The following is a 16,070-nucleotide window of genomic DNA, read 5'->3' as shown; positions in this document are numbered from 1 at the left end:
AAAAAAAAAACTCAAGTAAATATTATTAAAATAAGAAGTGGAATCATTTGTAGTGAGTAATATTGTGTCAAAATTTTGTTTAACTGAATTTAAAAGTGTTTCAGGAAAAATAAAAAAATGTAACGTAGTCGATGTACTTCGGAAATTTCTCAGATAATTATTTTTTAATTATAAAACTAAAAATCTTTAAACTCATTTTAAACTAAGATTAAAATTAAAATTAAAAAGAAAGAAAAAATAAATAGGCGTACATGTAAAATAGTAAATATCATCTTAGATAAAAATTCGAATCTTGGAAATATTTTTTTTTTTTAATGTAAAACTAAGTTTCAACCTTCCTTCCCTGCAGCAATTAAATCCAAGCTGTGCCTAAGGCATGTTTTCAGCCCTTGTAGTAGAGTTCTTATTTATAATTATATAAAAGAATTATGTAATGTCGGTATTTTGTTGGGAACATGTCTACGTTCCCCATTTTAGTATCCAAGACTACGATTGGATTCCAAATAAAACAAAAACGCAACTGGAAATATCGATTTTCATTTTATTTCACGGTGCATTTTTACAGATGCTTAAATCCCTAAGAAAATAAGATTACTGTGAAAAGCTTTGGAGACCATTAAGTTTTACGCTCTAAAGTCCTAACGAACCAAAAAAAAAAAAGAAGCCGATTCCGTAGTTTCCTGTTAATTTAGGGGTAAAGTTAAACATATATGTTCAGAAACTATATGATATAATATACATACATATATATTTATATTCATAAATATCGTGTAGAGTGAGTAAATACTGAGGCAGTGCAGCTCATCATGCGCGGCGCCTCAAGCTAATTCGTTTAATGAATGTGACGTCAGCGATTATTTCATCAATTGAGGGCAACCTCTTATTTCCGTAAATTTTTGTGTAAATTATTTCAATTTGGAAATACTATTCTTAAAATTAAGCTTCAAAAATATGAAAACTTTCCAGTTTGGTACTAAAATGCCACTATGTATTAAATATTTCTTCTCTGAGAATAATAAAAAAAACATACGTTTATTTTTAATATACATATTCAAACTTTCGTTATTTTAACAGTTACAATGTAGGTGAGGTACCAAAGTCTATCAGATTTTAAGTTCATCTGTAAACTACTGTCATTCTTACAGTCCTCTAGTAATAGCAGTTGTCTGCAACAACTGGTGCACTTATTTATGACACCAATTAATACAAACTCATTATATTCGTATGTAAAAGTCGAATTAAAATTTTTCCTTCTTACCAGAAATACTGAATGAATGTAATATATAAAAATTATTGTATGAGGATATGAATTGTGTTTTACAGTTGGCACCACTGTCTGAAGATCTACTGATCTGTCTCTTTTGTCCTGATTTATTTATCACCTTCCTATTTATATCTTCCATCGCCTCTATGTCTTTATCCTTCTTGCTTTGTTCTTAAATATTCATTCTCTTTTCTTTTGTTCCATTATCTTGCTTTGTATATAAATATAACTTTTTTGTTGACATTTTGGTGGAATGACTGTCAAGATTAAATTATTAGATATTCCGATCATTACATGAGTTATTATGGTTAATTTGTTCTTCTGCTTTTGTTTTTTTTTTTACTAATTATACCATGTGAAGGGTTATAAATGTTGGTACGGTTATTTGAATTGAGAGGTGTATGAGCGGGTTAAGTTATTATTTAATAATAATAAGTTCTAATAATAAGCAGGTTAAGTTATTAAAACTTGTGATCTACTTGGAGTTAATCCAAGTTTAATAGATACTTAAGAATACTAATTATTTTGACCTGTTGAGAGAGGAAAACTCATTTGCTTTATTTAGATTCAACAAAAGCTCTATGTTAAGTTATTATTTAGATGATTAGATAACCTTAACTGATGATTCTCTTTATGTTGCAGGGGTGGTATGTTTCTGCAACATGCCGGATTGCGTCACAACAAACTACCTGTGCAGGTCTGATGGTCTGGGCTGCTTTTCAGATCTCAATGACAACCAAGATTTCAGCCAAGCTGTTCACGGTTGTCTAGATTTTCTGTCAAGGTAAGTCAATTATATCCTTTTAATATGATGATCGGAAATATACATACGATCGGTAAAAGATTTTTTAATCATGCAGTGTGTTATAATAACAAGGCCACGGAATCCTGTGGACCAGTTTTCTTGCGGATATCTATATGCAGATTTATTTTAGCTCATACATTATGAGTGGTATGGTTTTACATTATAGAGTTCTAAAAGTGTACTCCTGCTGTTTAGGGACAAGGAGAGAAGTTGTCAGAACGTACCGGCTTCTGGAAGAGGAAAAGAGGGTTCTCTGTTGCTGTGTTGTCACGAAGACATGTGCAATCACGTCGACAGCCCTGAAGCCAGGGAGAAGTACAACGAAACCATCCTCGGTGAGTTTCTTTCTAATCTTTAAATATAGTTACAAATAGTTTAGAATACACCTGAAATTAGAGAAATGTACAGATATGGAAATCAGACAGTTTTAAATAGACTTAGGTTTTTGAGAGAATATCCTTCTTGTGCGAGGTGGCGAGGTTGAGCAGTGAAAGCCCATGGCCACTGTCGACAGTCCATCTTACGCAATGTACAATTTGGTTTAGTTGGTTGATTTTCGGAGCCTTTCTAATATTTATCTATAGCCCAATTTAATAGTTATAAACGATGTCCCTACTGAAGGATTACAGACGAAAACTATTTATAAATTATGTTATCTAATTGATTCGTATTCACAATTATTAATTGATCCGTTATTTTTAATTAATAAATCTGATATATTGCTTATGGTGACTATCCAATGATTCTTAGAATACACCATCATGACCCTACAATTAGAGTTCCCTTCTACAGGAAGTGTCGCCAATCGTTCAAAGTGAAAGACTTAACTTATAATTGTTATAGAAACTGAAATTGCATAATTGAATTCTAGATGAACTATTCGATATTTATTGAATGGTAAACATTTAAAAATATATATCACTACAATCTGCAAATTGTCTTGAACTCAGAAAGGTACTGATAAAGAATTCTGTATGTTGTAGATATAGAAAGATCGATTCTTTTGAATGAACCATATAAGAATCTTACGTAAGAGTATTTTTTCTAAAGAAAACAAATCAATATAGAAGATTAGATTTTAGAACATTATTTAATATTACAAAGGACAGAATACTATATGCTCCAGCTTTATCATACCACTCAAATTATTGTTCACAGTTGTAAATAAGTAACATTCTTTGTTCAAAACTATGCCTCTCTGAAACTACGAAATCTGCTACACTTCGATTGGGTGATTCAATTCCAGCTTGGTTCAAAGTTCAAATTTTTTTAACCTTTGATATCTCTTGGCCCTTTGTTTCCTGGCCATATCCTGTTATTTCAATTTTTAGAGATACGCCTTGGAATGCAGAATTTTAGTAGTTGTTTGAACAATCGGAGAAGGGCCCCGGTTCCTTGGTGAAGTGGGTGGCTGGCTTCCATCAGGGCTTGTATATGTACACAAGCTGTCTATACACAGCCAGCTCCTCCTGCACCTTAGTCAAACATACACGTATATATTTGTCTGTCTGTCTGTCTCTCTCTTCGTTCTAACCTCATTAATATTATTCATCAACTCGCTTGCGTTCTCTTATCCAGATCATATTAACACCGGAGTTGTATTTATGGATCGATCTTTCTGAAGTTTGCTTCTTCATTCAGAAAAAAAAGAGAAACATTTTTACTGCTTGATCGTTGAGAGTGACCTGTGATAATCTGAAAGGAGTTACATGACTCGAAATAGAGGGATTTTTCCTTATAAATATTTCAAAATTATAAGTAATGCAATATTTTTAATTCAGTACTTATTGGAACTTTTATTTACAATAGTGAAGTTGAATGGTATTGATAAAACCTGAATAAATATAAAATATAACTTGTCTAGCTTTAATTAAAAAAAAAATTGAGTCGGAAAGAAAGTTAATTTTACCTGTTCAAAGACAAAAGTCTTAAATATTGTTGGAAACTCGTGTAAGGTTTTAACGTTTTAGAGATCATTATCTGTTCAGAGATTCATTGTGAACGCTTTTTCACCTGAATATTATCCTTATGAAGTTATATCTGTTTTTTTCTGATCATCACCAGGTAACTGTTAATTGAGAAATAATAGAATATTATCGATATAATTAAGGCCTATCTGCGTATGTAAGCCCTCAGCTCCGTATCCATTTCTAGTTGTGGCACAAATAATCTAGATACAGTATTAAGGGTATTAACCCTTCTTCATGCTAATGTTGTATATAATCATATATAAATAATCCAAGTTAATGTTGACTTGGATCCATATCTGTGTTAAAATAATTGATCTGGTATTATTGAATTATTTATATAGTTATATGCCATTTACCACTTTTCTAAGAAATTTAATGTACTTTAACCTGGTATAGAATTTCACCAAACCAAATAATTTTCGAAGCATGAAAACCTGATTATTAATGACTAATTTCAGCAAAAAGAGAGATAATAAAATTTCCTAATACAAAAAACTGATTTTATTTTTTTTCGATACCTCCTAACGAAATTACAATGGATTACCAAAATAGCATTGAATGATGATCACAATTCAAAGAAAATATTACATTTTCCTACCATATTATTATGAGGTGGAAAATTAATAATTATCTGTGTGTTAAGATGTTTGTTCTGTTGAAACTCTAATAGCCAGCTATTAAGGAGGTGAGGGGCCTCTGTGACATGAAAAAAAAACTGAACATTTGACAAAAAAAGAACTGATAATAGAAGCGGCTTTTAACATATCCATCCTTCCCTCAATTCCAAACCCATGGGACTTTCATGTCCTTAATTTACTGCTAATGAACCATTTAGAACTTTTTTTTTTTTTAGAATTATAGGTTTTTTTTTCTTATCTTTAAAAATGAAACAAAATGATGGTTTAAAAAACTAAATAAATAATTCAATAAAATTATTACCTTTTGCCTAGCTATTGTATTGGAGAGGTCAAAGAGTTGGTAGAAAATTTTAATTTTCGGTTTTGGGTTGAAATAAGGAGTTATTATGTTTTTGTCTAATTTAAGTAGACTACATATACCCCAAGATCCCTAAAGGAGAAAAAAGTCAGTTATTTCACCACAATGATTGATAACTTTAATGAAAACTATGTATAGTTACTACTAAAAATTGATAAATCTGTCTAATATAATTAGAAATTAAAAATGACGGCTTTTGCAAAACGCTAAAAAAAAAAAAAATCATTCGGAGATCATTTTATTCATGATATTTGACAAAGTAAATTTAAAAAATATAGATTTCTAATTGTTTAAAAAAAATTGATTTATTTAAAACTATATCCCAGGAACCATGAAGAGTACAGATGTATGCCAGCTCTATGTTATAATGTTACTTATTAAAAAAAAATTATCTCTTTAGCTATTGATCGTAGGGCTCAGATTTTAGTTAATATATTATGGTTTAAATGGTGTTTTATTAGATTTTCTAGTGTTATAGGTAGTTTTAAAGACATGGAGGTCCCAATGAATTGAAAAATTATTATCTTAAAGCAGCTACTATTTTTTATTCCTACTTACTACAGTTGGTAGACTCATCAACTTTGACTGTTAACTAAATATATTTTCGATTTAAGTGATAACAACTTGGGGTAAAATAACTGATTTTTTTTTTTTTTTTTTTTTTTTTCCGAACCCTCTAAAACAGAAATAAAATGTGAGTTAGTAGTGCATTACTGTGTAGAAAGAAAAAGTAATTCGTGTTGTGTCTTACCTTTTACTACCTTTGGTATTTAAAGATTACCTGTTATATTTAATTTTACATATGAGCTATCCGTTCAGCAACTATTTGAGTCCGGAGGTGAGGGGCCTCCTCGTGTTATATCGCATATAATATAAAAAATAAAAATAAAGATAAATAAAAATAAAAATACAAATAATAAAGACAATAGATAATAGTGAAATGATAAGAGAAACAGTCTGAAATCAAAAGAAGTGTGAGGGAGGGGGTTGGGGTGCATCAGTAGATGGAGCTATGAGGTGATGTTAATAGGGTTTTTGGGACCTTTCCTGCCCTGCCACCTCGCAGGAAGGGGGGATGGGGTAATGATTTTTTTCCACTAGGCTCTTGTACTAATAAGTAAATCAGTAGAAACACGGATTGGTGAGCAGTTTTACACCGACCAAAGCTATTGGCCAGAGCTTTGAAACACCTACTGTATCAGCCGTTCCAATTGGACGCTGACATCAAAGCAGAAACCTATTGCAGGAGAAGGGAATGCCTGCCAAACTGCCGTGGCAGCTAGTGACTGATCGCGCCTCGTACACTACGGTCCTAAATTACCATCGGAGATCTTTGGAGTATTTGTGTCGCCGCATTGTCAAGTTGCGAACTGCCATGCGGCTCTGTGACAAATCGAACCATTATTCTTATCTACAAATATAGGGCGGCGTGTGCATTCCTGACTGTTTGCACTCCCTATTATTATAGTTCAGCCCGTCTTACGACTTTAATCGGTACTATTTTCGACTTGAAAAGAGGTTGTACAATTTTAGAAAATGAACTATTTTCTAACTGGCAGAATTAGCTAGATAAATTCAATACCTAGTGAGGTCAGTAATTATTTCAGTCCCAGTGGTCACAATCAGTTAAATTTTCTTTTAATTTACTCTATGAAAGCAACATATATTCAGGTATAAATTCAAAAATGCAGGTGATTAGAGTATCTATTGCGAACCATTTTCCACTGAATTTGTATTATTGTTACTTATTTATTTTATAAGTTGATAGTTGTTGTTGGCTGGGGCTTTAGGGTGTAAAACCCTGAGGTCATCAACGCCCATATTTCACGCTTTATAATTATATTTCATTTATATTTATAATTCTGTTTCACTTTATTTTTCTCTTTAAATAATTACGAAAAAATTTAAATAATTACTTCTTTTGGAATTTTTTAGCACGAATAACAAATTTTCGGGTCTAAATCTTATTCAAAAGGACATTTCTTTTTAAGAAAACCAAAACCATTTCCACGTTCTTCTGGTCATCATTCAGAGCATCCGATACACTCGGTCCTACTCCCAATCTATTTAAGTTCGTGGAATAGAAATGACATTCTTCAAATATGTTACTAATCGTAAGTACATTGTTGCAGTATTGACATTTTGGCGGTGGGTGCTAATTGATCAGATATGCACGACTTAAATTTGTATGACCTATTCTCAATCTGGCAATAGCTACCTCCTCCCTGCGAATGGAACGGTTTGATGTGGTCCATGGTTTAATGGTTTTTAATAGTTTTTAATTTACTTGGCGGGCTTTCATTCCACTTGGCTTGCCAGCTCGATGATATTTCATTTTTCATCGGAAGACATATTTCTTGGGGTGTTAGAATGGCCGGGTCCTGACCTGGAAGAGCAAATGCTTGTTTAGCTGCAATGTCCGCCAGTTCATTTCCAGCGATCCCCACGTAACGCGGCACCCATATAATAAAAACAGTTTTTCCCAAGAAAAAAAATCATTATAAAAGTATTTTGTAGATTTAAATGTATGAAAAATGAAATGTCATGGTTTATTATTTAAAATCGTAGAAGCATGGGCATATTATCCTTTTATGATATAATTTAATATTTTTAAAAAATCCTGACCTTTTCAAATATATTGATAATCAATTGTTTTTTTGTTTGTTTTTTTCCGTTCCCTTTAAAACAGAAAAACAAAAAACATGACGTAATAAACTGCATTACTTAAGGAGAACATTAATCAAAATGAATACAACCTTTTTCTATCTTAGGTATTGTACATTACTACATTGTACTTTTTTTAACTTAGTGTCCTAAATAATTGTAATAACCACTAGGACAAACTCATAAAAGTTTTGCAGTAGAACTGAGTTTTTTCTTACCTGTGTTTTCTATGTTCTAACTGTTCTTCCTTTAAACCGGTAGTCTTAATTAAGTCTTTATTGCATTTTAAATGAGTATACATATTTTATCACATTATTTAAAAAATATATCTTTTCTATTCACTGTAGACCAGAAAACAATAAGGTCTCAAAAATCGTTACATAATTGTTGGTGCAAACTATTAACTGAACCTTAAAAAGCAAATAATAAAATAAAATAAAAAATAAATATATGTACATCTGTATCATCATTATTTATTTAATATCCGAATGTAACAGATAAAGCAAGCGAGGAATTAGGTTTAAAATATTTCGCTAACGTCTCAGTGACAAGATTCTCTACTTAAGAGCATTTTTGCGAAGAGATTAGTCCCCCTCTCTGGGAGATAACCTAATGGATCGGCCAAAGAGGTAGAAGGAATTAGTATTCATAAATAAAACAAAGCCGTATAGACACAAAGGTAATGAGCGCTCGGCGGTCCAATAAAAAACAGACACAAAACAAACGGAGGGGGTCTGCTGCAAAGAAACAACCTCTCCCCCTTCCTCTTTACCCCTCCTCTCTTCAACAAAGAATTAATGGCAGATTAAAAACAATAAAGTGTAGCTCCAGGGCCGGTCCATCATACCGAACCGGTTCTCGACTCCCTCAGACTGTCTGTCTGCTCTCTAATATAATATAACCTGTGGTAGCAGTCTGGGGATCTTGGCACCATAGTAATACAACATATAGTATTATATACTGGCTTATTTATTTTGTTGAGTGAAGTTAACAACCTGTTACAGAGGAACAGCTTAACGTAGCTGATGTAGCCGCCTGTACTTATAGATTAGTACTCGCATTCCCTCTAAAAGACCAGCTATTATGTAGATACGGTTCGGAACTATACGAACCACTTGAGGAATCTGCTATTACTCGGTAGTAATAGTACGGTCCCATTAATGGCTAGCATGTCACACGCATCCGCTAAGCTAAAAATCTATTACTCGCCTCTCTGAACCCACGGAGGGAAACAGCATGTCGATTCCTTGAAAGCATTAAGGATGATTATCGTATTAAACATACTAGTAGGCTTAATAAACATTTTGATTTCAAGAACAGCTAACATTTATGAGGATACCTATAAAGTGTGTTCTCACTTTTTTATATTTCTTACTCCTACGATTATTATAATTTGAAAACATACTCTACACCATAACTTGAAAATATGTTACAGTGGAGAAATTTACCGCTAGGATACCCAGAAGGAGGAGGAGAAACCATGGTGCAAGCTGCTCTACAAACATTTTGGTTTGTGTGTAGGTGAGACACATTTTTATGGGGTATACATTTTTAGAGGAAACAATATTTTTGGGTGTATCAAATTTAGAAGACTCTCATCAAAACAAAAATCTTGCACACACATACTCGTTCCCTTTAAACAAAGAGGAAAATGTGTGGGTCATTTTTTAAATTTATAAATGAGGAGACCAATAAAATTTCATGAAAGGCGTAAACTATCACTCTAGGAAAAGAGCAATGGACACTTCTGGATAACTGTTAAAGAAACCACACTCACGCTCTCATCGCCTAATTAAGCAAAATTACATCAATCAGGAAAACCACTTTTTTACATGAATATTTTAAGTTGTTTCGTTTTTTTAATTCTAAAAACTAATTTTTATCAAGATCAAGTTATTTGTGAAAGTCAAAGTAGGTATCTCTGGGACAATCTTGAGATATTAATGGCACAAAAGCAGTATAGCTGATGGGCCAATGCCTCATTGATAAAGCTCCCTATCCAGTAGGACGTGGGTTCTTGAGGTCAATTTTTTGGTCGGCCGTTTTTTGCCCCTGTTGTAATCTAAGCTTAACCTATTAGTGACTTCCTTTTTTGTCAGGATCTATTTAGCCGTGGCATTTTTTCCTAAAGCCTTTATAATGTTGTTTGTGTAAGGGTAGGGATGATTGGGTTCGTGAGGCTTGATCTTTGATGACAACGTTGATTACAGTCTTCTGCTTCACTGTGGGAAATGTCTTGTTTTAGTTTTTGGGCTCTAACCCTGAACTAACATATTCCAATGTTCAAAAGGGATTCGTAGATATATTGATTTAAGCTCAGAATGCTTTTTAAATTAAGTTAAATTAAATCCAAATTTAATAAAACTTCTATAGTCGATTGTCACCTAAAAGATGCCTTTGGAGCATTTTTGTGTAAAGCTAGTGCCTTAACAATTCTGCAAACCCCTTACTCCTGCTTCCCTCCGAGCTGTGTCGCTGTTTGTTAAAAAAGAAAAGAAAAAAGTACACATTGTCAATTTTCAGAAAAATATTGTTGTCAATTAATTTTTCGGGTTTAAGTATGTATTATTGATTTTTATTTCATAAAATATGATAGCTACATGTTGATGGAATAAGTTTATATTTTGTTATTTTAAATTTTTTACCTAATTTCTATAATATTCAGAGCAATCTTGTGGGCATTATTAGACCAAATTGTGAGGCACTACATACTTAAAAAGCACTTTTTTAAAACTAGAATTTTAAAAATATTATTAATAATAATCATGGTTATAACAAAATATTTATTTGATTATTTAAGTGCAGAAGAACGTCAATGTAGAAGAGATAATTGGGAATCATTACTAATTGTTTCGAATTGAACCCGTCATTGTTGAAGTTAGTATTTAAAAGCAAAACTTTAGCTTTCCTAAGGTGATGAACAGTTTTTTCGATGATAGTATCTCCCGCTTCAGGGCTATTACATTATTTCGATTCTCAGGACTTGCAATACCGTTGCTAAATCAGCATCTGCTTATCATACAGTTACAACACCTTCCCTCTATTACATGTAGATGAAAGATCAACGCACATAACATACACGACAACACGACATTGCTCCTGACACACTCCATCTAACACCGCATCTACGGCTTCTCAGAAGACTTGGTCATTGCTATCTGATCTTCTGACACGGCAACCTCCCTCTTCGCTCCAGATAACACTACGATAGAACTCTATTACCGTACTCAGAGCTTCGCTGTGTCAACGATAACCCTTATCTTGCGTCCTCATATTGTTCCTTGGGTTTAAAAGCTTTCGGTAAGTATGGAATGGTTATCTTGAAGTAATCCATCCATAGAATGCAGCTGTAAATAATTATCTAGTGAATTTAAATTAAATCCTCGTCGAATTAATATGCTAATTTTATCATCTCGAAGTTATGACTGAGTTGAGTGTTCTTCGAAGGGATTTTAAAATGATGTCCTGCGCCAATGTGTTGTTAAAACTTTAAACCTGTTTTAATATGTTAGGTATTTTTACATTCCAAAACTGGTTTAACTGGTTAAAAATAAATAAAAATTTTCATAGACTTTGAAAAATTCATATATTTTTAATACATTTCTCGGGTTTGAGTATGTTCGTATTTATTTCGAAACATAATTCTTCACCTTTATTTATCTGCTTAAATTAGGTTTTCGTAATGCATTTTAAATCCACATTTTTTCAAAATCCTTTCAGAAATATTTCACCAGTAGTTTAATACCTATATTACTACCATGTGTTTAATACCTCTGCGTAAAAGTTTCAAATTATCACCAGTATTTTAGCACCCGCAATGAAAGCTTTTTCAGCATTAATAATTTTGCATGTTCAACATGTTCTACTGCTCAATCAAATTAATTCCAAAAAATGAAAACGTGTTGTTTTAAAACCTAAACCTTCTTAAAATAAAATTTAATGATTTAAAATCAATTACATTTTTCAAAAAGTTTACAGAAATTTTGTTTTGTTTTTTCCCTTATTTACTCTTTGATTTATCTGTTGGGTAAAAATATAATGGAACTTCTTGAGTTCAATCTTTTTTTTTTTTTTTGTTCAATCGCTGTATCTTTTTTTTTTGTTAATGATCAGTTCTACTTAAATTGAATTGGCTCTGGTAATTTCCTTGGTTAGTTAAAATTATCATTATAACCTAAGAAGACTTAAGAGTTGTGAAGGAGATGATCCAAATACATAAAATTAAATTATTGCATATAGTAACTAATTACGCTGCCAATGTTTTTTATTTTCGTTCTCTCCTACCCTCCCCCCCCCAATGTTCCCCTCTATTTATAAAACCCGCCGCTAATAATACACTGGGAAACGACTATCCCATTCGCTGATTAAATCTTATTACTTATAAAAACGATTGCTTATTGTTAATACATCTTCTACAAGAGCTCAAACTCGACCTTAAGAGCAGCAATTTCCTTGGCGCAGGTGCCCCGTTCGATAAAACATAAACAATCGATAATTACAGAGTAGCGGTGCCGGCCCGGCGGAATTAATCGATATCGCCGCCAAAGATTACGAGGCGATCTCTTTGTAACGGTACGACTTGCCAAGTGTCTTTAACAGCCTTACAATATCGCTATCGAGGCCTAAGTTAATATTTGATTTGGATAAAATGTAATCAGATATTGTGTTATACTCAGCCTACTACACAGAAGGAACACTTGTTCAGATGTGTACTATTAATTGGTTGCCAAACCCCCTTAGGCATTGCCCATTAATGTATATAAAAATATTAAAATGTTAATTACATACTGAGCAGCGTGCCAGCTTGGGGTGGGTCTTGGCTTCCTGTACAATATTGTTCCACTCTATCTATTGTTTTTTATCTCCATCTCGTGACTCCTAAAACTTTCAGGTTCTCCTCAAGGTCTTGTAGGCAGCTTCTTCGTGGTCGTCTCACTCTTCTTTTACCAATTAGAATACCACTCAATAATTTGCTCGCTAGTCTGTATTGGGGGCAGCCTTATTATATGGCCTAGCCATTCAGTGCGGCGTGCCCTGATAAATTTGACTACATTTCCATCGTTGTATAAGGAGTATAATTCGTCGTTTGTTTGGAGTCTCTCTGCACTGATATCGGTGTCAAAAGTAGGGCGACGATTTTTCTAACGAGCTAGCGCTCGAAAACTTTCGATTGATTTGCCATCGTAGTGGACAGGATCCATGTCTCTGCTACATATGTTAGAACTGGTTATATATAATTTTATCTTAGTACTTCTTGACAATGTTTTACTTCTATAAAAACTCAGATTTCCCAATTATGCCCAATTAGCTGCCATTATTATTTCATTTATTTGTTTGTTCTCATCATTCAATTATAAGCCAATATATGTGAAACTTTTCACTTTGTCAAAGGAATAAACCCGTTGGTCTAACGAAGTACTGCTACGGCCTGAGATAATATCCATTTGATTTGTCTTGTTTTCATTAATACACGGGCTCATTTTTTTTATTTTCACTATTTAGCGTACTGAAAAATGTTTAAGTGATGAGTTATTCCGAGAAATGAGATGAATATTATCTGCCTAAGCACATAACTTAACACATGAATGTAACATATTTCCTGATGTATTAAACTTTTATCTCACTACAAAGGGCTGCAAAGAGGACATCGCTGTTGGTCGAAATAGTGAAGTAATGATTCATCTTACCACCCACGGTAACCTTCCATCACTATTGTTCAGCGCCATATTAACTAGTCGTATCAATTTGTGATACATTGAGTTCTAGTAGAGTATCGCTCTGTTTGACTCTGTTGACACTGTCGAAAGCTTAACGATAATTGAAGAAGAGAACATACAAATCAATTTTGTATTTTCAGCACTTTTCAAAAAGTTGCCTCATAAAAAAACCATGTCCGAAGTGCGGAAGCATTGCAAACGATGTGAAATAGTGTTCCATAAATATGAGACATGGTCAAAGAAAAATTTGTCTAATGCAGCTAAAGCGTCGTCGTGGGAGAGAGGAAGAAAATGGAATCGCACTATCTCCAATATTTGAAAATTTATAACGTTGGGAAATTTTAAATTTAAGATTTGAGACAAACGGTCTAAACTTCCAATCCATTACAAAAGACTGATCTATTTGACTATAATAAGGCCTATCTGGACATACGTAGTTGAGCTTTGGGATCCACTAAACCATCGAATTCCTGTCGTATCCTATCCTTACAGTCCAAAATCCTTAATGCTCCTTACTTTGTCACAAATCAAGACATCCATCAGGACCTCAATATTTCATATGTTACCGATTTGGCCAGAACCAGATACCAATCCTTCCGTGATAAACTTCCCAACCACCCAAACCCACTTGTTTTTAACCTTTTCCTTCAATACCTGATAATCTCCCTAGGAGTCTGAAAAGAAGATAGACCCGAGATCTTCTCTAGTAACGTAATTGGATTTATATCAATGGGTAGATTCTCCGCATGTTTGTCAAAAAAAAATTATGTTCCCAAAATTGAAAAATTTTACTTTTGAAACTAATTTGGAAATTGAGGTAATATTGAAATTTAAGAAGCAAATTTGGTTCGTTGTCTATTTAAAGACAAATTTTTGTTTGGGTATAATCGATTGAACCGTTACCCTTATTTTGATAAAATTTTCTTGGATTGTGCGGGTTGGTATTTAGTTATTACTATTTCTGCTTACAGAATCGTAAACGTATTTTCCTCGGTGAACCTATATTTCTATAACGTCCAATTTAACCTTAGTTTGGAGGAAATTTGGGATAGTGTACAACGAGTCTAATATAAGTTTCATCAGATTCCGTCTACTACTTTTTCTTGACACGCCTTTTTTAAACTCGGCATCCATTGTAGATTTTATTCATAAATAGCAAATAAAATTTAGTAAATAATAAAACTTATTCTTAAACCTCGAAATATAGATAATTATGTACTTATGTTATTAATTAACAAAATACATTACCATATGCTGTTATAAATATACACGTTAAAAGATTATAGTTGCTGTACTATTAGGGGTAGAAAAAGAAAATTTACCTTACGAGTAGAAATGGTGAGGCAACTATAATGAACTATTCACAAGGCAGACGTTTTTTTAGTTTATTATCCATTGTTATACATAATGATGATGAGCTGTAGCCCCTTTGTATGGAGGCCTTATGTTAACCTTGCTCAGTTGGATTGTGAATTGCAGATTTGAGACGACCTCAATGTTAGCTGAAGGCACACGTTGAGCGTACTAACTGCAATCTGGTCCAAGGCTGCAATGCAATTCTAATCCAGCGGTTGCAGCTAACAGCTACCAAATGTTGTCAAGTATTCTAACCAAGTTTCACAATCGCCTTGGAGCCTCTTTTAAGTCGAAGCCGGACGTGCAAAGAGATATTCGCTTCAGTATGTTAAGATCGATTATATCTGAGCTGCATGGTACATTATACAGAGAGATCTTCATATTTTGTTCTAATGTTTTAATCTACAGCCTTTAATTATAACTAATATATAGTGGATGACTAAAACATTTAATCTCCTTGACAAGGCAATTAAATATCTGAATGGTCCATACACGACTAAAGCTGTATTTTTCTTTTAATGTTCCCTCTCTAGAGTAGACGTTTTATTTTAACTACTCCATTTCATTGAAATTCGTGCCGTCACTGACAGTATTTTAAATCATCCGTTGTACTTCTCTTCAACAAGTCTGTAAATATCTAGAAATCTCTTTTTATTCTCTGTTCTTTTGTACTATCCCTCAGATTGTTAGATTCCCCGCCTTCTTTTCAGTTCCCAGACTGAGATGTCAGAGACTAACCATTATCTTTCCCTAACTAATTATACGTTCAAGGGACTATGATTATCCTTTTCTATAATACCTGAATGGAGATGCTTGTGGTGTATTAAACAAGCAAATATAAATATATTTAGAAACGATAATTAAAGATATTTCAGTGTTATATCTATGATTTAAAAAAAAAAATTAATATTTCATGAAAATTATTATTTTTTCATTACTACCGATGGTGGTGTAGTATATTACTCATATAAAAGATGAAAAAATTGTTTCCTCTGAATCTTAAATTTCCACTCACCTCTTACGTTTTAGACATCATACAATAAGTAAATTTGGCCTCGTTTCTGTATGTAAACAAGTCCTTGTTCGGGTATTAGAGCTTCTAACGACTTAAATAAAATTTCAGAGATCGGGCATGTTGGTGTCCATATTACCCTATATCACTTTTATCATATTCCATCCTCTTCTTATGTATACGCATGCGCAAACTCACTCTCCTTAACAAACCTGTATTTTGTGAACTTCCTATCTGATTAGCACAAAGTTGAAAGAATAATATATATAAGAGACAACGGGGGTAA

At 32.9% G+C, this 16,070-nt stretch overlaps 1 protein-coding gene across 4 annotated transcripts in view; it reads left to right on the top strand.

Moving 5' to 3' along the window:
• The window catches only part of LOC106683069 (BMP and activin membrane-bound inhibitor homolog), a 147,130-nt gene that overhangs the window by 122,278 nt on the left and 8,782 nt on the right, over positions 1–16,070 (top strand). For all 4 annotated transcript variants that reach the window (XM_067053534.1, XM_067053535.1, XM_067053537.1 and 1 more), the window contains 2 exons: positions 1,907–2,048; positions 2,265–2,404. In XM_067053534.1, the coding sequence (XP_066909635.1) occupies positions 1,907–2,048; positions 2,265–2,404 (282 nt within the window). The remainder of the gene's footprint in view (positions 1–1,906; positions 2,049–2,264; positions 2,405–16,070) is intronic.

The sequence above is a fragment of the Halyomorpha halys genome, unplaced genomic scaffold, assembly GCF_000696795.3.
Source record: "Halyomorpha halys isolate HHAL.00 unplaced genomic scaffold, Hhal_1.1 Scaffold461.1, whole genome shotgun sequence".
Classification (NCBI taxonomy): domain Eukaryota; kingdom Metazoa; phylum Arthropoda; class Insecta; order Hemiptera; family Pentatomidae; genus Halyomorpha; species Halyomorpha halys.
Note: the sequence above shows the minus strand (reverse complement) of the source record. Positions and strands in the feature narration are given on the sequence as shown.